At 37.8% G+C, this 26,340-nt stretch overlaps 1 protein-coding gene across 2 annotated transcripts; it reads left to right on the top strand.

The window, feature by feature from the left end:
- The first annotated feature begins 320 nt into the window (after window positions 1–320).
- Window positions 321–26,340, top strand: LOC127935267 (protein tyrosine phosphatase type IVA 2). 2 transcript variants are annotated; one of them, XM_052532970.1, is made up of 7 exons: window positions 321–480; window positions 20,513–20,789; window positions 21,090–21,198; window positions 21,298–21,390; window positions 23,501–23,631; window positions 24,664–24,738; window positions 25,172–26,340. In XM_052532970.1, the coding sequence occupies exons 2-7, from the start codon at window positions 20,785–20,787 to the stop codon at window positions 25,281–25,283; spliced, it is 525 nt and encodes a 174-aa protein (XP_052388930.1). In that variant the 5' UTR covers window positions 321–480; window positions 20,513–20,784; the 3' UTR covers window positions 25,284–26,340. The 2 variants fall into 2 exon arrangements, with proteins under 2 accessions (XP_052388930.1, XP_052388931.1); XM_052532971.1 differs by lacking the exon at window positions 321–480 and adding an exon at window positions 15,819–15,837.

Genomic DNA, 26,340 nt, shown 5'->3' with positions numbered 1-26,340 from the left:
CTTGAAGCTTCACCTGTGATCACATAACGGTGGCTCAAAGGCTTCTCAAATGTCACACCTATAAGCATTCATCCACCTTTATGTTGATCTACATTTTGATAATATCCAAATCTTATATTTCCAAGTTAGGTGGTTACATTTTTCTCTTGGATTAAATAATCAATATTTAATGTTCCACAAAGTATTTGAACTAATTCCTCGTAAATATATATACATTACTGGATTGAATAAACAATATTTAGTGTTCCACAAAGTATTGGAATAAAGTCTTTTTTTCTTAGAATAAAGTCCTCGTAAAACGTCAACAGGCTCTTGCGCAATGCTGACGCAGTCACTGCCTGACTCCTCCCTCTTCAGTTCATCTCAATTCAGTTTTTACTGAGATGACGACAAACACGACTTCACCCTCACCGCGGTTACGGCTCAACGTGCACATTCTCCGGGGATTGTCAAGGGATTTCAATGGTTGGCCCGTTCTTTGTAAGTATCCCTTATTATCACTCGGTCTCCGACTCTAATATTCCAGAAAGACGTTAATACCGACTATCCGAGTCGTCTGTTTGACCGTCATAGCTGTGAAAGCTCGCGCTTCAGCCGGTGAAGGAGCTCGCGAGGGTGGCAGCCATTTGCCCGCGTACGTTTGAACGGAAACTCCATACTCGCTTGATTTATTCGTTTTGACAACTAGACGGTTTTTAGCGAGGTTAGAGACCGTTTGCCGATCATTCCTGAGTTCGTTGTCAATAAATGAAGGGGCACGAGTTCTCAGTCTGTCCTGGACTGCGCTGGCTAGCTGCTTGCTAGCGGTCTCATCATCACCCAGAGACCGTGTCAAGAAGTTAACGTAGTTACTCAGACAGTTTATTTGTCGTTTGAGCCTTAAGTATAAAATTAGACACATGTTTGATTCTGTATATAGATGTAAAACATAATGGTTTCTTTGACGTTTTTCATCGTTTGACCGACTGTGAGGGTCAGAGAGGGTGAGCGTGAATTGTTAGCCAGCGAGCTAATGTTAATGTTAAAACTGTCAGTTCAGTCAGATATCACTTTATCGTCACACTCCAGAATGTTCCTGATTTCAGTGCTTCAGTGGTTATGCAAAGCGTGGATGATTAGGGTCCTTAATTTTTGTTTCTTTTTAGTGTAACGTTTCCACAAAATGTGTCACACAAACTTTGCTGGTTAACGTAGTTACATGTAACGTTAACTGGTTTCTTCATATTAATGTTTGCTTTATTTTAACTGTGACTCTGGCATATGGTTACCCTTTAAAGTCTACCCGTGTCTTCGATCATTCCCGTATCCAATACATGGTTAAACTGTAAGCTGATGACCCAGCATTAGACTTAACCTGCGCAGTGAACTGGCTGCTAAGCCAATAGTATTTAAATGGCATGCTTGAAGAACAGGTACGCTGATGTATAGGTGGAATTTGATTTCAACCGGTTCTCTAAACGAGAAGGATGCTAATTGCTGACATGATCCAAAAAATGCGTGCTTGGATGCCATGTGTAGTATTTGATGAGTCACCTGGTTTCATGTTCCACCTTTTTCATCCTGGTCCTGTGTAATTAATTAAAACTGTAAAGGATAGGTGTTGGTTAGTGGGTTAATGGCTTATGCCATATTTTGACGTTTGAGATGGACATGCAGGCATTCCTGCCAGAATCTGATGGGAGTTGTAACATTGCCAGGTGGGAACAAGTCAGGACATGTTTTAGGGCTTGAGGTATCCTCTGATTTTGCATAATATAAGGTGAGATATTTTGCCTGGCATGAGTTTTTTTTGCTGATGGCTTAGTTGTTTGATGTTGATGCTGGTGTTATTTAGTTGGCTAAGTTATGATCATGCTGCAATGTATTTCATCAGCAAATGATCAACGTAATGTACCTATATGGACATTTCATTGGTCGTTTGACAGAATTTGTGTTTTTACTACATTGGGACAATATTAAAATAAACTTTAAAATAACAACTACATTTCTGATAGAATAATTTCTTATTTAATTTAGATCATTTCTTTAAGGACCAACTAAATCATTATGAAGTGTGTGTGTGTGTTTAATCAAATCTAGATGATATCATGATATGGTGATGAAAATATACCAAAAATTGAGTTCTTCACTCTGTATAATTGAAATGTTTATACATCGTCTTAATCGTATTTGCATTATTTACTTATTTTTCTATTTATCTACACTTGAATGTTTTTATAAAATGATTAGTAAAAAAAAAGTTCAATAACCCGGCTATGTATTGTGATATTCACGGTCAGTCAGTATTTACAGTTTCATGCACCTGTAATACACAACACATCACAAAATCATGATCGCTTGCTGCTATAAGATGTTGACTTAGCTTAGTAAACATTCTGTTTGTTTCAGTGATTTAATTCAGTGAAGGATCTATACATATGCTAGATGCTATCTACAGTTTTGCCCTTACTTTGGTTACTTTGGTCACACTGTTTACATCTCGCGTAATAGCATACAGGGAATGGAGAAAGTTGCATTCTATCACAAAAACAGAGACCACTGTTATCAAAAGAATGGTAATAGCCAAATAAAATGGCCATTTGTTCCCTTTGAAAAACCGATATGGTGTACCAAGGCAGCACAACTGCGATGCACCAGCACCTCAGAGGAAAACATCCTGGCGCTCTCCGGTGTTACGGTTTAACTGGTTACTGTGTGATCTGGTGACCAACTTCCTGGTTCATGTCTCTGCTGCAGATGTGATGGAATGACCGCAGCAGATTCGGCGATTCTAAAAGTACAAACTGATGTGATATTAGTAAGTGTCTAATAAATGCAGTCTTGCTCATTGCATGATTCCGTGTTCTTGTAAAGATTACAAGTTATTGGTAAGCTCACCCGTAGCGGCTGAAGTAAGGATAAAATAAAAAATAAAGTAAGTCTGTGTTGGCGTGGGTTTCAAACACACGTTAGGGGCGTTCACATATCGCGCCTAAAAATGCATGGAAAAAGCTAGTCGTGCCACTTTCTCATTTTTTCCAAAGCGCTCGGGCAGTTGCACCCCTGGGATGTCTGCCATTGCTAAGCAACCATGACGTGCTTTCTCTATGAAGACACGGAAATTTCAGCAAAGGATAAATCGATTTGCAGCACTAAAAATAAGCGCTATTTTCTTTGCCTCTATATTTTTTTATACTGTAAAAACTTCAACCACATTGGTTGAAAATTAATAAAGGTTGAAAATTATATTAGAAGTTGTACTTATATTTTTTTGTAAAGTTATCCAAAGTATTCTTTAGCTAATCAAAAAAGGACATTAACGATTATTTTTATTAAAATAAATAATTAATCTAGAGTAGTCGACTAATCGAAAAAATAATTGTTAGTTGCAGCTCTACTTTGGTTTCCAGAACAGATCAAATTGGGAAAGTATTAGACTTTAAATTGAATTTTGTGTGAATTCAGCTTTATTATCTATACCAGCGGTTCTCAATTCCAGTCCTCGCACCCCCCAGCTCTGCATATTTTGATTCAGATAATCAGCTTGGTAGAAGTAAGCTCCGTGCATGAACTGTGTTCCCATTGACATGGTCCCTACACAGTGTTCATTGCTCCCTACTCCCTGAGCAAGGGGACATCTGTTGAAGTTTACTTCACTTCGGAACATTCATTCATGGATTTGTGCTGCAACATCTTCACACACGGACAAGTGTGACATCATATACCTCTGTAAATAAATACAATTTAAATTCACGTCTCGCACACTTCAATGCACTTTTGAATGGAACACATGCATTCGCTTCGAACTGGAATCTTGGCGGAATATCCTGTGATGTCCACTTCGAAGGGCACTTACGTTTGAATAGTCTGAAGCATAAGAGAAACATACAAAATTTGCAGAGGAGGAGACGCGAGGACTGGAATTAAGAACCGCTGATCTATACTTATGCACAGCTGATATTTTCTGTGAGCTTCCTTGTATACTCATGGCTCTAGTTGCCTAGTATGGTTGTGTTTACATCACAGGGCTTTGCATAAAATATGGTTTGTTGTGAGTTTGGAATGGATATAGAATGTGGTTGTAAATAAATAACCTGAATGTGTGTGAATGCATGTGTATTAATGACTCAAATACAGAACTCGAATACAGTACGATTGTATTCTGCTGCTGTGTGAACATTGCCACAATAAATTGACCTTCAGCATGATTCTGCTTTGCTCCAGAGACCTGGTGCTTTTTTGGTAGGGGTGCTCCGATCACGATCGGCCGATCGTTAATGTGCATCTCGTCAGTAAAGCCGGAGCACCCCTATTTTTTGGCAAGTCCGCTGAATTCTTTCTCATTATTAACTAATATAAAGACTGTGTCATATGAAGACATGATAACTTTTCAACACACTGAAGTACAAACTTGGCTTTTTTGATCAGCATTAGACCTGTTTAGACCATATTTATAGCTTGTTTGGCATTTTGGATGAACAGAGCTGTCAGTAGCCCCTCTTACTGGGCAGCGTGGTAAATGTCACTGGTAGCAGAAGTTCACAGCTTGTTAACAAACATGGATTGAGTTGTGCCTCACAGCAGGCTCTTCTAAAACATCTACACAACTGGCAACAGCATGACTCCCATTCCTCCCACTGTCTTTTCTGCTTGTCTGCTTTAATATTGAAGGAGTTGTTATAGCCTTTGAGCCAGCATTGCAAGCCCAGCAGGAGTTATGCTATCCCTTGATGAATGAGCACAGTGCTTAACACTGTCTCATCCTGACCTGACAGACATCTGCTCCCTCTGCATGGCTTCCATAAAAGCTGCATGATGTGGCCTTTGAGAAGACAGTCAATCATCAAGATTTATGTTTTGAATAACATGAACTGTCTGCCTTGTCGTTTGAGTCATTCTGTTTGGTTTACAGTCACAGTGGTATTAGCATCAGACTCGCAGGAAATGGGCAGGTTTGTGGAAGCATTTATAGGAGTTCCCTCCTTTTTAGCGGAGTTTCCACCGAGCAGCTTCTTGTCTACATTGAGTGATTCTTCAAAACGCTAATATGGTGGTTGATGACGTTGTTGTTTTTTTGTTGTTGTTTTTGATGGGTTATTAGGTTTTACCTTATTTTGCACATTAGTTTTGTCATCCATTGTTGCAACTTGAATTGCACATGCAGAAAAAGTGTAGGCCTTTTTAAAGGCATTTTTTAGACATTTAAAAAAAAAAATTATTTATCTCACGATAGCTAACACTCCGTGCAAGCCTGATTTCGTGAGCTGTATATGAGGCGGCCTTTTACACCAAGTTCACACATACTCCGTTTGCAGTGTATATGCAGACCATGTGTGGTATGTAAGTGGTGAAGAAGCGGCACAAACTCTCATTGTGCTTTCACACAGGAGTCTGCTACACTGAAAAAAAAAAAAGTGCTTTGAATTTACTGAATTTGAATGTGTACATCGGTCCCGCATGATCAGAATGTGTTCTACTGACATAATTTTCCTCTCTTTCTCAGTGACTTATTCCTTGCCAAACCAAAATATTTCATTCACGTTAGACTACTTAAAAATAATCATGTTGATTCAAAATATTATTTGTAATTCATGATTGTCATTACACAAATGCATTTTGTACTGTTAAAGTGACTTCATTGTGTCAAGGCTAAGGGTACCAACTTGATTTCTTAATGCTGGTATAAATCTAAGGTATTATGCAAATAAAAATCTAAAGCAATTTCATTATGTCTCTGGTACAAGAGTTGGGTAAACCTAAGTTGCTTTATTAAATTCTACATGTACTATAGACATGTTTAAATGTGTGAATACAAAATCTAAATTCTAAAATTGCAACATTGATAATAAATGCAAAAAGTTGGTACTTAATTACTTTTTTGTATTGAGTTTTCAACTTTACAAATGTACAAATAGAAGACTGAGCAGTTGCCATTAATTGATTGCACAGAATAATAATAAATAATAAAACTGTTTGTGAAATTATGTCTCTCAGAAAGTTTTCAAATTACTTTAAGATATTTATTGCAGAAGTATAAATTGTACCTCACCTTCAGCATTATAATTATTTAATCCACGCTGGACTGAGATGGTGACAGTGCCGCTGCATGTCATGCCAAATCTCTCGAGGCAGATGCATCATTAGCTTGAGATCGTTTTTTTTTTTTAGATCGGCCTTTATAGAGACCAGCGATCAAACATCCCAAAGCGATTATCGGCTGATAGTGATTGGTAATTGATCAATCAGAGCACCCCTAATTAAGAACATTGTTTTTGCTCATAAGCTTACCAAAGCACATTTCTGCCAAAGCAGTCATTTCTGTGCGTCTCTAAACTTGACCACAGGCAGCTTTCAAGGTGCATTTGAACTTGCAATCACTCCTATCTCATGGCCATTTTTTTTAAAATCTAATTGTTTGACATCTGAATGGGAAGATTAAAGCAGCAGGTGCATTAAACATATATAGCCTACCTTATTTAATTATTTCCCTTTTAAAATGGCTGTTTGAGGAACATTGTGACTATGGCAAAGCACAATTTAAGAATGATGATGGCTTCTGGCTATACCGTATTGCCTTCTCTGTTGATGGAGATTAGCATTGCACTGAGCACCTGGCTTTGGCAGCAGATTTCTCTCTTCCCAGCACCCTGCAGTTTCTTTTATTATTATTATTATGCACATTTTCATACCACCTGCTTTTGGCATCAAAAAATGAAGACCCCTGTTTGTGTCTGGACCAAGGAGCTGACCTCAAAATGATCCAATTTGTAAGATATTATGGCTTATCAAACTACTTTGATGCAGTCAAAAGTCACACAGTGTTTTGTCAAAGTTTAATTTGTGTGGTTGCATGGTGCAGTCTTGTTGACACGTCAGTCAGTTTTCCTATACCTGTTACAACGTGCAAATTCACAAATAAGATTCTGTGTATAAACCAGCATTTCTTTTTGTGTACAGAGACACAAAAAACATAACCATGGTATAGAGCTGCACGATTCTGGATAAATTGAGAATCACGATTTTTTTTTGTCTTCTATAGAGATCACGATTCTCCCACGATTCTGAACTAAATAAAATAGTGTGTTACAAAATATTATTGCTGCAGTCTATTTAAAAGTGTCTATTTAATCTGAATGAATTATTAAACATTTTAATATACACTAGGCTACCAGTCCAAACGTTTTTGAACGGTAAGATTTTTTTATAGTAATTCTCTTCTGCCTACCAAGCCTACATTTATTTTATCCAAAATACAGCACATGATCTTTTAGAAATCATTCTGATATGCTGATTTGCTGCTCAAGAAATATTTATTTTTATTATTATTACTACTATTATCATTATCACAAGTATATAAATTAATACTTTTAATTTGCAATGATAAAAATAAAAAAAATTTTTAACAGCAAATCAGAATATTCTTTTTTTTTTTTTTTTTTTTTTGGGAATATACTGAACACAATGAAAGAGCACTAATAATACATATACTGTATACATTCCATTTTTCTAATAACAACTACTAAGGGTGGACACAAACACGAACAGTCACAACCCTCAGTAAACCCAAACCCCACCCACCCCAAAGGAGGAGAATAAAACTTGAGTACATTTTCAATAAATAAATAAAAATGGACAATTATACAGAATTAAATAAGTCAAAAAAAAAAAATGAACAAGAGACTACACAGAAAATAAAAAATACATTTTATAAGTCAGTAAAGATAAGTGGTGTATTTTTGACAAAGTCAAGCAGAGGACCCCAATTTTTTAAAAATCTGTCAGTGGAGCCTCCTAAAGCAAACTTAATTTTTTCAATATATCAAATCAGAATATTCAAATAGTTTCTGAAGGATCATGTGACATTGAATAATGATGCTGAAAATTCCACTTTGCATCACAGGAATAAATTACATTTTAAAATAAATTCAGGTAGAAAGCAGTTGTTTTAAATTGTAAAAATATTTTACAACTTTACTGTTTTTGATGTACTTTGGATCAAATAAATGCAGGTTTGTATATATAATATATTTAATACCCCAATTTTAAATGGTTCAACGACTCACTCAAAAACCTACTTCACTTGTTTCATTAATGGATGAATCAGCGTTTTTGAACGATTCTCTTGAATGAAAAATTCATTCATCGACACATAAATTGCATACAATCCAGTGCGAACATGGTTTTTAACGATCCGGTAAGACTTTGTCAAAGGCTTAATAGACTCAGGTAATCATTGTCATTTAGAAATTAGATCGAGAGCGTGTCTGAATCAAGATTGCGATCTTTTAACGATTAATCGTGCAGCTCTACCATGGTACCTTACAACTTTTTTGACCCTTTATAAATTGGTTTAGACAAAACCGTTGTAGTGTAGATTATTTACTATATATCTGTATCTACTGTTTATAGTTTACATAACACTTTTCATAATCAATTATAGAGTATTTTTGTAGTTCAGTTAACCAGATCCTGATAGGATATTCCAAAAGGCCTGCATATTAAAAAATAAAAATAAATTAATTTATTGAACAACCACTGTTTTGGCCGTTTTCAAAATAACTTTTTAATACCTGGATTTTTTTATATACTAATTATCAAACTTTTAAAACAAATTTAAAACAATTTATCAAGCATGATAAATTACATTTCAATGAAAAAGGAGTTGTTTTTGTCATTGTTAGCTGGCTGAACTTCAATGCCATATTATAATTATGCATAAATGCAAAGCATTTATCCATGGTGAGGAAATGAAACTATAATTTAATGAGCCCTTCTCCAGCATTCTTCAGCAGACAGACAGGCCTCGAGTATCTGTGTGGCATTCAGGGTTTACCTCGGGTGTATTTATAGGCCACTAAGTATGATTCATACAGATTTTTATTTCTGGCCTTTATAGCATAACGTGTGTTGTATTCTGAACTGGAAGTGTTATTTATGGACCCCTATGGTCCATTGGTTATTTTATGTCCTTTGTCTTTTGTTATTTTCTACATGGTGTGGTTCAGACATGTTAATTATTTGAAAGTGAGCTACTTTGACATTTCCTCTTAGCAACTTAAAAAACACCTGGGGAGATGGGCCATTTATTCTCACACTGTGTTATCCTGTCATGAAACAGGATTATTAATGTTTCTTAATTCTAGGGATGCACGATCATGATTTTTCATGGCTGATTCCGATACCGATTTAAAAAAAAAAAAAAAAAAAAGTTAGCCCCGACAAGGCACGATCAAGCACCGGAAGTGACAGTGTAAACGCGACTGGCCCTGGCACCTGACAGTGGAAACGCGGCTAATGAAGTTAAAGCCTTTTGCTAAATCTATTTGTGGCAGTCAATTTTGATATTGTGGCGACCCGCCACAAATAAATCAATGTGTGGGAAACCCTGCAGTAGAATTATTTTTTCTCAGAGGTTTTCTTCTTTTCACCAATGCTTCATTAATATTCAGTGATTCTACATTGAAACAAAACTTAATAAACCGCAATAACTATATCCAAATAGTGTTGCACCGTGCACCGATACTTCAAAAGTATCGCGATTCTCGGAAATTAAAAACGTCACGATTCCTAAATTTATTAGTATCGATACTTCAAAGAATGACTGCGTTCCAGATTTGTAAGAGACATATTTCATGATGGTGTGTGCAACGCACGCTTTCAGTGCCTCCCTATGGACGTCTGTGTTTTTTTTCTCCTCATGCACGCAGCAAAAAAGCACTACAGCGAGATGGCTGCATTAGGGGCTTTACTAAACTGATTTGGCTTTACTAAAAATGTGTGCATAATAGCATTAAATAGTTTAAATAAGTTGTTCAGATGAACAAAGCACGAGGTTTCATATATAATATTCACATTAATCGGGGATTAAATGTGGAGTTAACGTGTTCTGTATGCAAAATATGAAAACGAGCATAACTGCACAGCCCCAATAACTGCACTTTGTATCTGCTGATTGCTGATCGAGATTTACATGCTTGGCTCACTGACCCTGTATACGCATTCATTTCGTTCATAAACGAGATGTATCAGTTCCTTCTAGTCGTTCACGAATGAGAAGATCTCTCGATCTCATTCAGTGAAGGGCGTATGGGTTCATTACATTCAACAAATCACATGCTCCGTCACATCTTGAGTAACTCTGACAGGATGAAACAGTTCACAGAGCTGTTAACAATTTGCGCATGCGCTGATAATAGCGCCTTGCTCGCGCACTGCTGTGGAGGGAGGAACTTCAGTGAACGAGAAATATTTGGAATATATATTTTCATATTTTATTAGGTTCTTTGATAAGGTTACAATACGAAGGTCCAAGTAGAAACGTATCTTCCGTGAAGCGAGGGTCGGGGTGGGTAAAGAAATGTTACTTTATTTGCGGGCAGGGGCGGGCCAAATAATTTCATAAAAGCGGGACCCGCTGGTTGGAAAAAGACCCGATCCGCGCATCACTAGCTTCATGTGCGAGCACAAGTGATACTGTGGCCGCCGATCCACGACTGGTAGAAAAAGATGACGCTCACTAAAGCTCACTGGCTGAGTTTTCTCCACTGAAAGAAAAGGTTGCACAACTGACAGAATGACGTACAATATCTGAGATATTGCTTCTAAATTTTATGTTTTTTTTGTTTTGTTTTTTACTTGAATGCCATTGCTTAAGTTGATATTTATCTTTTGGCATTTAATCTTCTGAGTTCAGAAACATTGTTTAATACAATCGCAGTTCATATTTTTATTCAAAGTTCAGAATCAAGATAAATTTATTACTCTTATGTTTCTTATGATAACTGAGATAATGCTGCTAAATTTATTCTTTCTTTACCTTAAATGTCATTGCTCTAATTTATTTTTTATATTTTGATATATCATATTTTGTTCAAATGTTTAATATATCTGCTGTTCAGAAGTTAATTTATTAGTGTGTTATATGATTAGAATGTTGTCCTGGTTTTAATATAAAGCACAGCAATGATATTTGAGAGTGTATTTTCCTTTTTCAGGAAAAGTATCAAAAGTATCGAAATCGCAATTCTTGACTATGTCTCGGTATCTAAACAATAATTTTGGTATCGTGACAACACTAAATCCAAATATATTTTAGCAGAACATTTTAACATAAAAAAATGGCACAACAATTTTTTTCCCGGAAACGTAATAGCCAACTAAAAGGTGCATTTGGGTCAACAGCATATTCATTGTTGCTCAGTTTTATATTCCTGGGAATATTATTGTGAATATTCAATGTACTGCTCAGCCCTACCTGTATGTTATCAGCCGAACAACATTCAGTTTTTACTACTTGTTAAACAATGTGAATTTCTTTATGGCAGTGCCAGCACTAGTTACACCTGCACAGCCAAACCTCTTTTTCTGATCTCATAAGAGTGTCAATAGACCCACCTTTTTCATCTGTAATGTCCTGGAATGCAGCAAACAAAGCTGTGTGAAACTCATTGGTGGTTTCAATTCAGGGAATTTAATTCAAAGCTTTTTGCATATTACAATATTCAGTTAAGGAATGTGTACTTACATTCTCAGGTGTGCATTTGTGGTGGCCCAACATGATCCAACTTGTTTTTTCTATTACACGTCATACCATTTTAATTAAAGCATCTTGGCAGCTGTTATGATGTTATTGCTTGTGGCATAGCCTGTGGAAACCTGCGTGACTGCGTATGAACATTTCTGGAGCTGGGGTTAAGTTTACTGCTTGTGGTATTTGCTTAATGCCCTCTTTGCCATCTTGCTTAGGATGAACTTGCTCTTATCTTCTTTTATCTAGATGGAGCATTGATGTTTTTGCTCTTGCTTTTTGAGTTGCCACTGACCTTTGTTACTATGTGGCCTCCACTGAGTCAGTACAGCATGGTCACACCAACAAATCATGCAGGCCTGAGCAGGTGTATCCTCACACTTTACTCCCTCACTGCTTGTTATCTTCCGCATACTTTGTTGTGGAAAAGGAATAGGGTTGTGCACAAATGTTCAGTTCAGAAATGGTGACACACACTTGATTATTAAAAAATAACATCTTTCAATAAATAACATTATTCTAATTATATTAATGTGATTATTCTAATTGAATTTTTTTGATGAGCCAAAATATTTGAATACAATATTTCCATGCCTAAAAATAAGTAGAGAGTGTGTAACAGCGGTGCATGTTTGAAGCTGCGGAAGTTCTAGTGAGACTGAAATGACAAGTGAAACTTTTGCACATTTGTGGTGAAGAGTGGCAAGTGTCAACACTTACACATTCTCATGTTCTCGTGCAGGAGTCACAGATGATCAGTATGCTCATGTTCACCTTACTGGCAAGCAGACTGAAGTAGCAATCGATGGTAAATCTCCAGGGAATCCTTGTCACCTGAGGGGCATTTTCCTTGTGCTCGCATGCATCCGTTCTGTGTTTTTTGGGAATAGCATGCGTCAGTCGGGGGAGTTTTTCTGTGAATTGTCGATTCATGGGTGCTCTCAGCTGGGTGGAGTACATGTGTATGTGTCAATTATGTCTTGATGAGATGCTTAGTTGAACATGACACTGTCTCTGTTGCAGGAAGTCTGAAAAGCATGGGGCTGCATTTATTTGACCAGAAATCCAGTAAAAACACTATCATGAAATAATATTACAATTTAAAATAATGATTCTATTTTAATATTTAAAAATGTGGTTCATTCCTGTTATGTCAAAGCTGAATTTCTAGCAGTCATTACTCCAATCTGATTTCCAGGGTGATTAGGTGCTTAAGAAACATTGGTTACCATCAATGTGGAAAACAGTGCTGTTGTAATGTTTCATGGTTTCCACAATTTATTTTTTATTTTTATTTTTTTATGGATAGAAAACTCAAAAGAACCACACAAAACTTTTGTAACAATCTTTACGGCCTCTTTTGATCATTTTAATGAAATTTCTCCAGTTTCTCAATGTTTCTTAGTGTATTTGATAGTACGGTTGTTAGATGTTGTAGTATTATTTATATAATTTGTCTGAATAATTACTGGAAAAAAATGTGATGCAATGTTTATTTATTTGAGATATACTTGAAGGCTACATGCAGTTGCTGTAACTTGTTAATATAACCCTAGTGTGTGATATAGCCAGCCAGAGGTTTGTGCAAAGCATGAGCTGGCACAGTTCTTATCTTTGGTTTTCTCTGCATCTCTCTCTCTGTCCCTCAGCCCAAGGCCTGTGATCTCACAGAGTCATACTCTGACAGCTCTGAAGGAGAGAGCCTTGCAACTGACTCTGATACAGGTCCAGCTTTTGGTCAGCAGCTCAGACTGTACTCTAGAAAAAAGAAAGAAAAGAGTGCTACAAGAAGTAGAAATAAATAACCAGTCAAATAAATGAAGGTAGCATATGTATCGCTGTATTTTTCAGTTTTTTTTTTTCAGATTCATTTCTCATAAGTGAGTCAGTTTGTTGCTTTAATCATTGCCTAGTTCTGTGTTCTTACATGCGGTGTTATGTGCATTCATACACAGACCTTTTGGCCCATATCTACAGCAGGTTTCAGACTAAAATTATCATGAAGAACGAAAACAGCTCCAATGTCCCAGCTGAATTTGTTACTCAAATCAGAGGGATCTGAAAAGGATCAGTGCTTTGCTGTTGGCATATAAACCTTTCTAAAGCCCCGTAATCGGTTTCACTGGCTGGGTTAGCATGCTCAGGTGCTGCTTTTAGATGTTTTTTGCGATCCCTAGCTGCTTTTTTTTTAAAAAGCCATAAATAGTTAAGTTATACAGTATGTGCACATTCACACTCATTAGACCCCTATTACCTTAGGGTTTATATCACAACATAAGTCACAATTTCGTGCAACAGTTCCTGTAAATAATTTTTTTTTTTTTTTTAGCTAAATGCGATTCAGTTAGATTAAGATCCTCACTTCTGCTCTTACAATATGGGATTTGCTCAGTCACACTACGTAAAACAGTCCGTACCGCTTCTATCACCTGTTTGGGCTGCTGTGTTCTCAGATAGAGCGCTCATTATCATTGTGTACATGACACTCCTAGATTATGAAAAGAGCAGCCATATGGCCTTTCAGACATTCCCAGCTGGATAGGGTCGAGGGAAAGAGGGCTCAGATGGAGTAAGGCATGGCAGAGACAGACAGACAGACAGACAGACAGAGCTCTGTACCCAGTGACCTAGATGACCCAGATAACAAGAAGCAGTATTTCACAAAACAGTGGGCAACATGAAACTGTCATTTCTGAGTAGGGCTGGGCGATATGGAGCAAAAAATATATCTCGATATATTTTGCTATATCTCGATATACGATATATATCTCGATATCTTTACAGGAAAAATAACCCCCAAAAAACTACTGCAAAAACAAATATGGCAAATATTACATGTTAAGGGGCCTATGAAACATTTGATTTTTTTCTTCACCATATGTTTTATTGTTACCTAATTCTGTGTTTTAGCATGTGCAATTATTTAAATGCATAAAAACAACTTAATTAGTTAAAAACAATTCTTAAAATAGCCTTATGTGAAATGTTTTTTTCCCTTCAGAAATTCTGTGTATTTACATTTTTCTGATTATCAAATGAAGGCATAAAACATTCATTTAATTTATCTTTTAATTATTTAAAATTAAGCAAACTTTATTTTTTGGTAAACAAAGGGGATTTACTATTAAAAATAAAACATGGGAGAAATGTTGTGTGATTATTCCTTATAAAATTATGTTCGTTTCATTTTAATAGTAGTAGTAGTGGGCTATCTACATTCTGCTGTACAATAGTAATAGATTTCTGTCAAATACTTTTATTTTGACGGGTTTACCTTTACAGTTCTGTGTATGTGATACCACAGTCTATGATTGTGATATGAGCTAGTCTTACTCAAATCAAACGGTCAGATGCTCATGAAGTGACTCTCAGTGCAGTTCTGGAGATGTTCCTCATGTGTTCACGTCTTTATTTAGAGAGAGGAAAGACAATGAAATCAGCGCGAGCGTTATGCGAGCTTCCGTGTTTACTGAATGAAGACGCGCTTCTGCTCCATTCGTTGACACAGACACGCAGAACATGCAGGATTCATATTTAAATAGACTTTTCCGGGTTAATATTTGCAGATATTAGTCCATTTCGCGATTTGATGTAAGTGCATGACCGACTTTTGATTAATTCATTTAAAATTTGACCAATTCCGTGACATTCCGCGTTAAACTGTAAATCCCATTTTTATGACTGGATTCCGCGATTCCGTCCGCGTTTCATTGGGCCCTACAGTAGACATCTGCCTGCCGTTCGCCCTACGCCTTAAAACTGAAGTATCTCCATATAATGGAGCCAGTTGTCTTTTTTTTTTTTTTTTGACTAGTTCTTTACACGCGAGGTGACAGGGGACAAAAGCAAGGAGGCGGGGGGCGAGCGAGCGGGGGCGAGCACAGCACAGGGAAGGCAAACAAGCAAAGTGGCGGAATCAGAATATAAACAATATATCGATATATACGATATGTCAAAATCCATATTGTGTTTAAAAAATATCTCGATATATTTTAAATATCGAGATATCGCCCACCCCTATTTCTGAGAAGTCTTCCTTTTTTCCAGTGCTCTATTCGTTCATGCACAAGGCAGCTGATGTGTGTGAGTGTTTGTATAAGCGGCAGGGGAACTGAGCAGGGTGTACGTGTGACACAGCAGAGGCTTCACACTGGCTCGCCTCTGGTGTTAAAGAGAAACTGAATGTATTACCGGACAGTTCCAGTTCTGCCTAGTTTAAACGTGTGACTTCTAAACACTAGATAGGTCTTGTGAGAGAAGATTGAGTAGTGTGTTAGTGCTGGCTATGCGATTACTAAGAGAAATGAATGGCAGAAAGCCCCTAGTGCTTTGTAAGCAAAACTTGTTTTTTTTTCTGCCTATCTGCCTTTTATTTTCTTTCTGTCTCACCGTCTGTTACTTTGCACTCATTTTTTTCCCCCCATCTGTTCTTGTAGTAGTATTTACAGGAGTGGCTTGCGAATGTGGTTTGATTTGCATGTGTTTCTGGTAAAAGTAGAGCAAGAGGAGGAAGTAGGGCCTTGATAGGAACGCTGTATCACACAGCTGCATCCCTGACTGCATGGCTTCTTATAGAACTTTTATGTGCATTGCTTACACTTGGTTTTTACATGCCTTTTGGAGATCAGTGTTGAAAACTGTTCGTCTAAAAATATCAGCATTTAACAGGACTCCAGACTGCAACCAAATGGTCACATTTTGCAACTATTTTTTTTCTGCCTATTTTGCGACCTCTGCATTGTTCAACTCATAAGCACTGTCATTTGTTGCATATGAGAAACATCAAATGGTAACGAAACTGAAAAGCTTAATAAAACCGCACTACTAATTTGAGCTGCACAGCGCTTCGATTGTAGAGCCTGGTTTATGTTTGATTCATCGGCAGGACTGTGAAGGTGTGCGCAGCAAAGATGACACACACACTGAGGAAACAATGGATGGTTTTCAAGCTAAAGTACAGTAAAAGACCGCTTCTTCAACCAGAGGAGGCTCTTTTAATTATTATTATTTTGATTCCTCATTGTTTGCTAAACCTTCTGTAATTTATTAGTCGGTACAGCATGCGTTGTGTGTCATGCCTCATCTTATTTGTTTTTGTTTATAAACGTTTTGTAAGCTAGTTTGTCATTGTATCTTAGTTTTTTATTGTTGTGCTTTTAAATTAAGAATAACAACGAATCCATCTTTTGTTTTAGTCTTAAAAAGTGAAAAGGTGTATTTAAAGGGGGGGTGAAATGCTATTTCATGCATACTGAGTTTTTTACACTGTTAAAGAGTTGGATTCCCATGCTAAACATGGACAAAGTTTCAAAAATTAAGTTGTACGTTTGAAGGAGTATTTCTGTTCCAAAAATACTCCTTCCGGTTTGTCACAAGTTTCGGAAAGTTTTTTTCGAGTATGGCTCTGTGTGACGTTAGATGGAGTGGAATTTCCTTATATGGGTTCTAAGGGCACTTCTGCCGGAAGAGCGCGCGCTCCCGTATAGCAGAGCACTGAGAGCACAGACATTCACTGATCAGAGCGAGAGCGTCGCGAAATGTCACAAAAGAAGTGTGTTTTTGGTTGCCAGGGCAAGACAACCCTGCACAGATTACCAAAAAAAAAAAAACAGCATTAAGGGACCAGTGAATGGAGTTTATTTTTACAGAGCATCAACGGAGTTGTGCAATTGTTTGTGTTTGTTCCCTGCATTTCGAAGATGCTTGTTTTACAAACAAGGCCCAGTTTGACGACGGATTTGCACATCGTTTATTTCTTAACGATGATGCAATCCCAACGAAAAGGGCCACGATCGTGTGTTGGAACTAGAGTTGTTCCGATTCCGATACTAGTATCGGAAATATCTCCGATACCACAACAAATTCTGGCATCGGCATCGGCGAGTACATGAACCCATATACCGATCCGATACCATTTTCTTAAAAAAGACCTAGTTATGACCGCAAGCTTTGCCTAACCGCTGCACGGTTCTTCTTCGCTGCTCAAAATGCATTGAAAACACAGGAAGTTGTGCTGTGTTGCCACAAGCAACCCCTGTTTAGAGCAGCGAAGAAGAAATGAAAACGCGTTAGCAGCCCTTATCTATATATGACTGGATCACTCATCACATTCTAAACTGCCAAAACACAGTGAAGCCGCTACTATATTATAGATCAGTGGTTAGCAGTATGTCTCTGTAGTACCGGTAGTTACAGACTCTCGAGTATATTCAGTACCGGCAGCTGCGTTCAGTCGCTTCCGTGTAAGTCAAAGCGCAGGGCTCCAGACAGTAGCCGAATATATACTAGTGTCTGTGAATATTAAACTGCAAAATACTATTTAAATATTACTCCCGCAAAATCTACATCTCTGTGGGTGACTGGCACAGATGCGCGAGAGCTCGCTGTTTTGTAGTCTCTGCTGTGTGTCATGAGGACACGAACGCATAAACCGTCACTTCATGAGAATTTACCGTTTCATTTGAGAATACTGTCATATCATAAACACAGACACTCAAAGATCTTCATGGCAGCCCATTAAAATAAATGTTTGGTTTACATGAGTAAATTGACAATATATAAAGCTACTGTTGTAGCCTACAGTAATAATAATACGTCTCTATAATAATAATAATTATGCCTAGATGGTTGCTTGTTTTTTACTTGTTTTGTTGTAAAGAGATTATCTGATTAATAGATCTTTTTTGTTGCAGTTTTTTTATACAGTTATATTGTAAAACTTAAATACCTTTTTTAGTTTGCGGTGTTAGATTTTTGGCTGCATTTGAAGTTCTTTTTTGCATAAGAAAATAAATAATACTGTCAAATTCATGTTAGATAATAAAAATACTGTAATAAATACAGTAGTTCACCATGTATTTGTTCATGTTTTATTGAGGGATCTGTCTGAAGCACACCATAAAAAAATTCTAGCAATTTACACAGGGCTAGTAGTATATACAGCTGTATATACAGATATACACCCAGGTATCGGATCAGTACTCGGTATCGGCCGATACCCTGAGCCCAGGTATCGGAATCGGTATCGGGAAGAGAAAAAGGGTATCGGAACATCTCTAGTTGGAACCGCATGCGGGGAGTAAAACTGCTTCAAATATCTCTGCCTTCTTGTTAGTGGGTCCCCTCCCATGCCGAGACCCGGGTTCGAGCCCCGTTCGAAGCGAGTCGTCGCTGCTGCTGCTCTCGTTCAGTTTCAGCCTCGGGATCTGATTCTGGATCATAAATAAACGGCTGAATCTGACTGTTAGCCATGGTTTGGTTTGGTTGGTTTTTTCCTCACGGTAAAGTCATAGCTTCCAAACGCTTTCAACGCAAAAGCCTTCTGGCGCTCGTGATTCTTTAGCTCCGCCCACACGTCACGCCTCCAGTCGGCCGTGTTTTTCCGGGAAAAATCGGTACAGACTATCTTTCTCTTATGAATATAATAAAACTAACGACTTTTTGGAGTTGTGAAGGAGCATTTCACCCCCCCCCCCCCCCCCCCCCCTTTAAGCAAAACAGACAATTATCTTTTCTTGTAAAACATGACAAGATCCCAAATTCCCAAAGCCCAGCTTATAACACCGCAAAAGAGGAACTCCCGTTCACACAATTAAAATCACAGATAATACTGATGAAAAAGAACGGGTTAAATGTTAACCACTTTCGTTTCCAAAATACTATAAACTATGATAATGCATGCATTGATTAATCCCATGTTGTAGTGCAAAAAAATAAATATATATATATATATATATATAGCAACCAAATCATGTGCTCAGACAGAAAATTGGTCGCAAAAGAGCGACAAGTGGGAAGAATTAGTCTGGAGCCTTGTTTAATAAAGAAGCAGGTCAAACACTGAGCTGTTTCTTATTAATCTTGTTTTTCAAATCAGTTGAAAGACTCCCAAACTTTGTCTATCACAAAGACTCCACAAGAGACAGATGTTAATATTAATGTAAACGCTATGGTCCGCTCAACCAAGACTGATCAGATGATAAATATCAGGTGTAAACGGGGTCATTGTCTTATTTGCACTTCAGCGTCACAGTAGCATCTCTTTCCACTCGTCCTATTCCTTTGTGTGCTTGTGCTTTCTTGCCCAGCTCAATTATCCTGTCCGAATCATTGGTTTACCATCAGGACCCTGGGGATGGTTTAAAAAAAGAGCTTTTTAGCTTTGGTCTTCTTTTGATAAGATAATCACATTCCTAGTCTTGCTGCTTTTTCTCTTTTGAAGAGGCCACTTTATTCTCCTTTTGGTGCCGTCTATTTAGCTTCATCTTTTGGATCTAGCATTCGAGACTGCCTCTTTCCTACTGAGAATTGCAACTTGTTGACAGTCCAAATCCTCTGATGTTCCTTTTTTTTTTTTAACCGTGTCTGTCTCGACATGTCCAAGTCTCGTATCGTGAAGACTCTCATTGTGTGTCCTATTTGTTTTCGTTTTTTTCTTAATGTGGTTATTCAGTCTGTTGAAGAACAGGGAGCCAAGATGACTTGGTTACTTTGATGGGTGTCCTTTAAGAATGGATGGGGGTGGCGTGTTGAGTAGAGATGCGTGGGACCGTGAAACAGTTGAGGCTGTTTGAAGCTTTGCCTGACTTTAATCCTTGCAACTACTTTTGAGTTTTCAGAAACTCAAGAACAAGCCCTCACTGTATTGTCCTTTTTGTGCTTTTTTTCATGTCAGGCTTTCTCTTTTGCTCTACCCTTCTGTTTTTATCGAGTGTGCACAGCTTTTGATTTGAGAGACTGCATTTGAGAGGCAAATGTTGCATTTGCAATACACAAGACATTGTACTTTGTGCTGCATTGTGACGTAGGTGTCATGATGTCCTAGACTTGTTGTTATCACTCAATGGGACGAGTCACTGGCTTACGCAGGAGAAAGGATGAATCATCATTCAGAGCTGAGCAGTAGAACTCTTAAGATGTTGATAGGGTTTTTAAAAGGATGTCTATATGACTGTTCATTCAATGTTTTTGTTCTGCTCTAACTTTATCTTCTTTCTCCCTCTCCAGCATTTCTGTGTTGATTCGGATCACACATATATGGCGTTTGTGACCATCTACGGAGAGTTCTGCCAGGCTCAGCACCTTACCTTCGTGGACAAGTGAATTGTTAGCCACCCGCGGGACTACGCTACCCAGAAGCCTCCCTGACAGCCAGCACACTGGGCCCAGTCTGTCTCTTCTATACCCTTTTGTGATCCCGTGTAGTCCTCAAACACACCCGCCTCACTTCCTCCCTACAGCTTTTTCTCCCTGTAGCCAATCAGAAACTCTTCTCCTGAATGGGGTAATCTCAATTGTCTCAATTGGATGACTGAGGGATAGTCTCCTTTTTCTTTAGTTTTCCTTTCAAGTTTCTCATCCCTTTTTTTATGCATCCTTTGAACATTGTGGACTAGATCACCCTCCTTTTGACTTTAGTTTGTACTTCTAGTAGTCTAGTGTCCACCCTCCATTTCACCCAATATATATATATATTTTTTTTGTCTATTTATTTTTTCATACTGCTGAAAACTGAGCCAAAGATTTTTTTTTAAAGAAACAAAGGAACAGGAATTATAAGTACTTCATTGTAATTGTTTTAAAGACGTCTTGCCAACATGAACCGCCCTGCCGCTGTTGAGATTTCCTATGACTGCATGAGATTCCTCATCACACACAACCCCACCAACTCCACTCTCAACAAGTTCACTGAGGTAAGAGAGCCATCTAGATGCTCTTTTTGTGAATGAGCTTGAAAGGGGAAACCCAAATATTCTCTTTCACGCGTTTCACTCTGCCTCCTCTGTCCTTAGGAGCTGAAGAAGTTTGGGGTGAACACACTGGTAAGAGTATGTGAAGCCACCTATGACAAAGCACCAGTGGAGAAGGAGGGCATACAGGTCCTGGTGAGTAAATCTAATTGAGGTGAACAGTGTTTAGTGGGGGGGGGGGGAAGGAAAGAAAGGCACTAATTTTCCACACTCAATGACACAGTGCTTTTCTGCAAGATCAGCTGCCCTTGGTTGATAAAAAGGCACATGTATGCCTGTGCTGCACTCTTGGGAACTCCCATTGGTAGTAATTTACTAGCATAAAAGGGCAACTAATCGTTTTTTCAGCTAGTTCAAAACTCCCACACTGGCCCCAGGCCATACTTATTGTTAAGCCGTTTTTTACTGTTTATTGTGCCTTTTATTCTTTACATGTTTAAATGGTAAATATTGAACTCTTATACACTACAGTTCAAAAGTTTATTTTTAAATACATTTATTTTCACTAGTAAATTCATACAAATTTATAGTAAAACATTATTGTTGTTATTTTAAACTTTTTATTTATCAAAGAACCCAGTCACAGTTTTCACAAAAATATGAAGCAGTACAACTGTTTTCAGCATTAATAATAATAATAAATGTTTCTTGAACATCCAGTCAGCATGGGAGAAGCATTTCTGAAGTATATGACACTGTTGTCACATTGCAAAAAAATTCATGCTTCAGCTTCTTAAAATTTTTCCCATGAAATTGGGTATCGTATGATATTGTGGGTTGCATCAACTGTGCAGCAAATTTTATATATTGCTTTGTCCCATTTGCAGTGGTCTTTTCTGTGATCTGATCTCAAAAGGGGAACTGAACAAGCAAAATCTCAAACATGCTCCTTTTCCTCTTCAGATCATGCAAGTCGTTTCACCCATAGCTCTTCTGATGTCACCAACAAGTGCTGTATGCGGGTGTGTTTGTAACAAAGACATCTCCTTAGTGACCTGTGGGAAAAAAACGTACTCTGCGTGTTATGTCTTTATTTATACTCAAAATTATTGTTCTGACCCTTCTGGAAAAGCCTAGATAGGCCTGACAGTTTATTTACCCTCTCTGCTCACCTGTTACTCTACATGCTAGTTTGGTAAACAAAAGATATATTTACCGCCACTATATCTGGAGATTTAGGCAAACCCAAGTTTCACATTTAAAAGAGGAAATTTCAGCCCATGACTTTGTTCCCTTTTATGCATTTGATCATTTTCCATGACCTGCAGATTATTATTTGGACATTATAAGGAAGGAAAGGTGTTAGAAGGGGAACAATATCCTTACTTCCTTAAAGAGAAGGTACTGAGTAGTTAAAAATGTACTGTCATGTTAGGGTGGTTACAGTCATGGCATCTGTCTAACTGCAGTAACCCTATACCCGAGTGAAGATTTATATATCTACTGTTCAATACAGTGCACCTTGGAACTATGGTTTGCATGTTTGAGTAGCATAGAAAGTGAGAGACTGCTGTGAGCTGAAGTTGTCTTCGGGTCAGTAGAAGCACGGCGGTCCAGACAGCTGCGTAGACATGGAGCTGCCAGCCAGTACGTTTCCATTGTCTGTCATACTCGCCCACACACGCTTTCTCTTCAGTGTTCCCAAGCACCACCAATCTTCTCACACGCTCAGATCTAGGGATATTTGAAGAGGAAATGCAAAGCAGACTGCGATAACTACAAGAAACGGTTGATAATTAATGTTGTCCTGAGCTGTGTTTAGTGATGCAAATGGATTTACCAGAAAACTACTATACTCCATTAGGATGACATTAGACTTCACGTCGTTTTGGTGAACACGATCCATCATGAACTCCTCTGTATTCTTCACTCCTCCTGATGGCTCTCCTTATTGATCCTGTTTCCGGCTTCACATTATATCTTATTCTCCTTGGTCTGTCCTCTCCTGTTTTGTCTCCTCATATTTCTCTCTTCTCCTCTTAACCCTGTTTCGCTAGTTGTGTGGTTTGTCTGGGAAGAGGCCAGATCTCTGTGGCCTTCTGCCCAAAAACAGTTCATGAGAATGTTCTGCTCTCCCACAATGCCTTGCTCCACAGGCAATTTCTGCAAGGCCTAGTGTGAAACATTTCAAGTTCTTCAGCTGTTTTACTTTGAAAATGTTCTCTCTAGTGCTCTGAGCAATACACAAGACATTAAATTGCTGTTTGTGAGTTTATGTTGTTGTTGTTTTTTTTCACTGCTGCAGGACTGGCCCTTTGATGACGGAGCTCCGCCCCCAACCCAGATTGTAGATGATTGGTTAAACCTGCTGAAGACTAAGTTCAGAGAGGAGCCAAAATGCTGCATTGCTGTTCACTGTGTTGCAGGGTTGGGCCGGTTAGTGTTTTAGTTGTCAATGTGCTTCTTGAGAGATTTGAGCAAGTGTTAGTCCCTCCTTTATTAGCTCTAATGATAGGACATATGTATCATCTTGAAATAACTTTAACAGTAACATTTTGAAATATTATTGAAAATGAAAGTTTTGTATTTGAATGTTTTTTTTTTTTTTATCATGTAATGGATTCTCATGATGGTAAAGTTACCAAGCAGCTTATGTAAAGGCTTACTCCAAGTCAGGTGAATCCGAAACCTGCCTCATTATACTGGACTTCTAGTTAAGATAGTTGAGTCCATTAGTTGCTCAAGCGACCCATGACCAGTCGAAACTGTGTGGTTGTGCAAAAAGTAACCTGCATATGAGCTCCACTTGTGTTCTCAAACTCTCAGCCTCTTTCACCTCTGTATACACCTGCTGATACACACACACACACACACACAAAACAGTAACCAGTCTAAACTTGAGAAGGTAAAGGTCTGTGACTTCGCTTGTGTTAGTTTGGTGTAACCAACATTGTGGGCAGTACAGTGTACTCTGTACTCTTGCATTCATTTTCCTGAGCTCAGTTTACACCAGTTCCTTTAGCGAAAAAACAAACAAACAAAAAAACAGCAGCACCATTTAAACGAGCCTGTGGTCATTCTGCTCTCCAAGCGCAGAAGTGTTTTTTGTTGTTGTTGTTGTTTGTTCTGCATTTTTTAGAGAGGGTGTGTGTGTGTGTGTGTGAACTCAACTACAGACTGCCTTCTCAGCTCTTGACCTCTTTACATAAACAAGCAGCTCAGAATACAGTTTTCTCTGAACACAAGCAAACTTGTTTAGGAGCTCCCAAAGATGGGACACTGATTTGATCATTGTTGATGCAGGTGGAAGAATGAATGACCTTTTAAAAAATATACATATTTTTATAAAAAACGTTTTTATAATTTTTTTATTTATTTTATATTTATTTTTTTGTTTTTTCATCAAGCTGTAAGTTTGTTCACTGAAAACTTGCATTGTATTGAATCTGTTTTATCTTGTTTTCATAGAGCACCTGTACTGGTGGCTTTAGCCTTAATTGAGTGTGGGATGAAGTATGAAGATGCGGTGCAGTTTATTAGACAGTAAGTATTTTGTATGTTTTCTCATTGATATACATTTGACAATCTAACTTCTGTTTTAAGATTGGAATACACTACACACCTTTTTTAAATCTGAACAGATTTTAAAAACCAGACATCATACGTTTGACAACTTGCAGATGGTTAGAATAAAAAACTGGACATCATACACTAAACTTTCTGAAGTAGTTCTGAACATAAACATACACAGAAATACATACCTCGCTGCTATTAGACTATTAGCTATTAGATTAATAAATATGTGCCCCTCATTCTCTGCATGATCTGTCAACTCAAATTTCCCAACATTTGCAGACTACCTGCAACTAGCATTTACTCCTTCAAAATTAGCACATAAATCATATAAAAAGAAATATATTCCAGCTTTTCGCGGATTTAAACTGCACTAATAGATTTTTTTTTTTTTTTTTTTAAGGAAGAGACGTGGAGCCTTCAACTCCAAACAGCTTCTTTACCTTGAAAAATACAGACCCAAGATGCGTCTGCGGTTCAAGGATCCCAACGGTCCCAACTGCTGTGTCCAGTAATGCGTCAATTCTGTCAGTCCTTCAAAACAACTGTGGGAAGTTGAACCAGGGTAAAGGGGAGCAAAAGCTGTGGGTTATAATTGTGGTGATTTTATCAAATGAATCATGGCTAATCGATCACAGGGATGTAATGAATGATAGCTAATCTATGGATTCACCAGCAGTATCAATGAGAAGGGTCAAAGCACACAGATGAGCCCACAACCTGGTTCCTTAACCAGCGTTAACAGTCATGGGCAAGAATATACACCAGTTCCCCTGATTTCCCAAATTTCCAATCCTTTGATGACTTTTTATTTTGTGTTATTTCAGAACGAGTACTTTGAACCATGATGAAAAGATTTACATTTGCTGTCAATGTTGATTTTTTTTTTTAGGCCTTTATTGTTTGGCATGTATCTTTTATCTATCTTATTTTTTTTCTTTTTGTTATAATTTCCACACACAACAGCCAATTTTGTTACAGAAACAACTCTGAAGTGTTTTTGCGCCATCATTTTTAAGAAGTTCCTCTCCAATGCAGCAATTGCCCCCTTTGAAATCTTTTAATTTAGGGTTAGCCTAGGTTTTAAATATGTCAGCTGCATTTATTCTCCATAATTAGTGTCTTGTCAGGAGTGTGGGTGGGGTTTTTTTTTTTTTTTTTTTTGTGGAGCCATGTTATTTTCTCTAGTTATCTTAATCTTTGGGGAGTGCAATATTGAGTCCAGCTTAGAAAAATCCTCACCCGTAGGACGGTCCTACATCCAAATTCAAATAAAGGAGGATACTTGGCTTGACTTAGGCACTCACTTTCTATAGCTGCTTTGTGCTGGCTGCTCCGTAAAAAGCTTAATTTGTTGGCCTGGCTGTGACACCCACACATAAAGTGTACACTTTATCTGTCACCCTACTGTTCAGCCCACAAACACTGAAGGAAGTGAGAGACAGGAGACCTGTCAGCTCTGGGTTTATTTAATTACATTTTTTTTATTGTTATTGTTTTAATCACTGTGCTCATTTTGAAAACACCCCCACTTCATCTTGGTTTGAAGACAAATAAATGAATTGCAATTGA

The sequence above is a fragment of the Carassius gibelio genome, chromosome A19 (genome assembly GCF_023724105.1).
Source record: "Carassius gibelio isolate Cgi1373 ecotype wild population from Czech Republic chromosome A19, carGib1.2-hapl.c, whole genome shotgun sequence".
Classification (NCBI taxonomy): domain Eukaryota; kingdom Metazoa; phylum Chordata; class Actinopteri; order Cypriniformes; family Cyprinidae; genus Carassius; species Carassius gibelio.
This window is presented reverse-complemented; position numbering and strand designations above follow the sequence as displayed.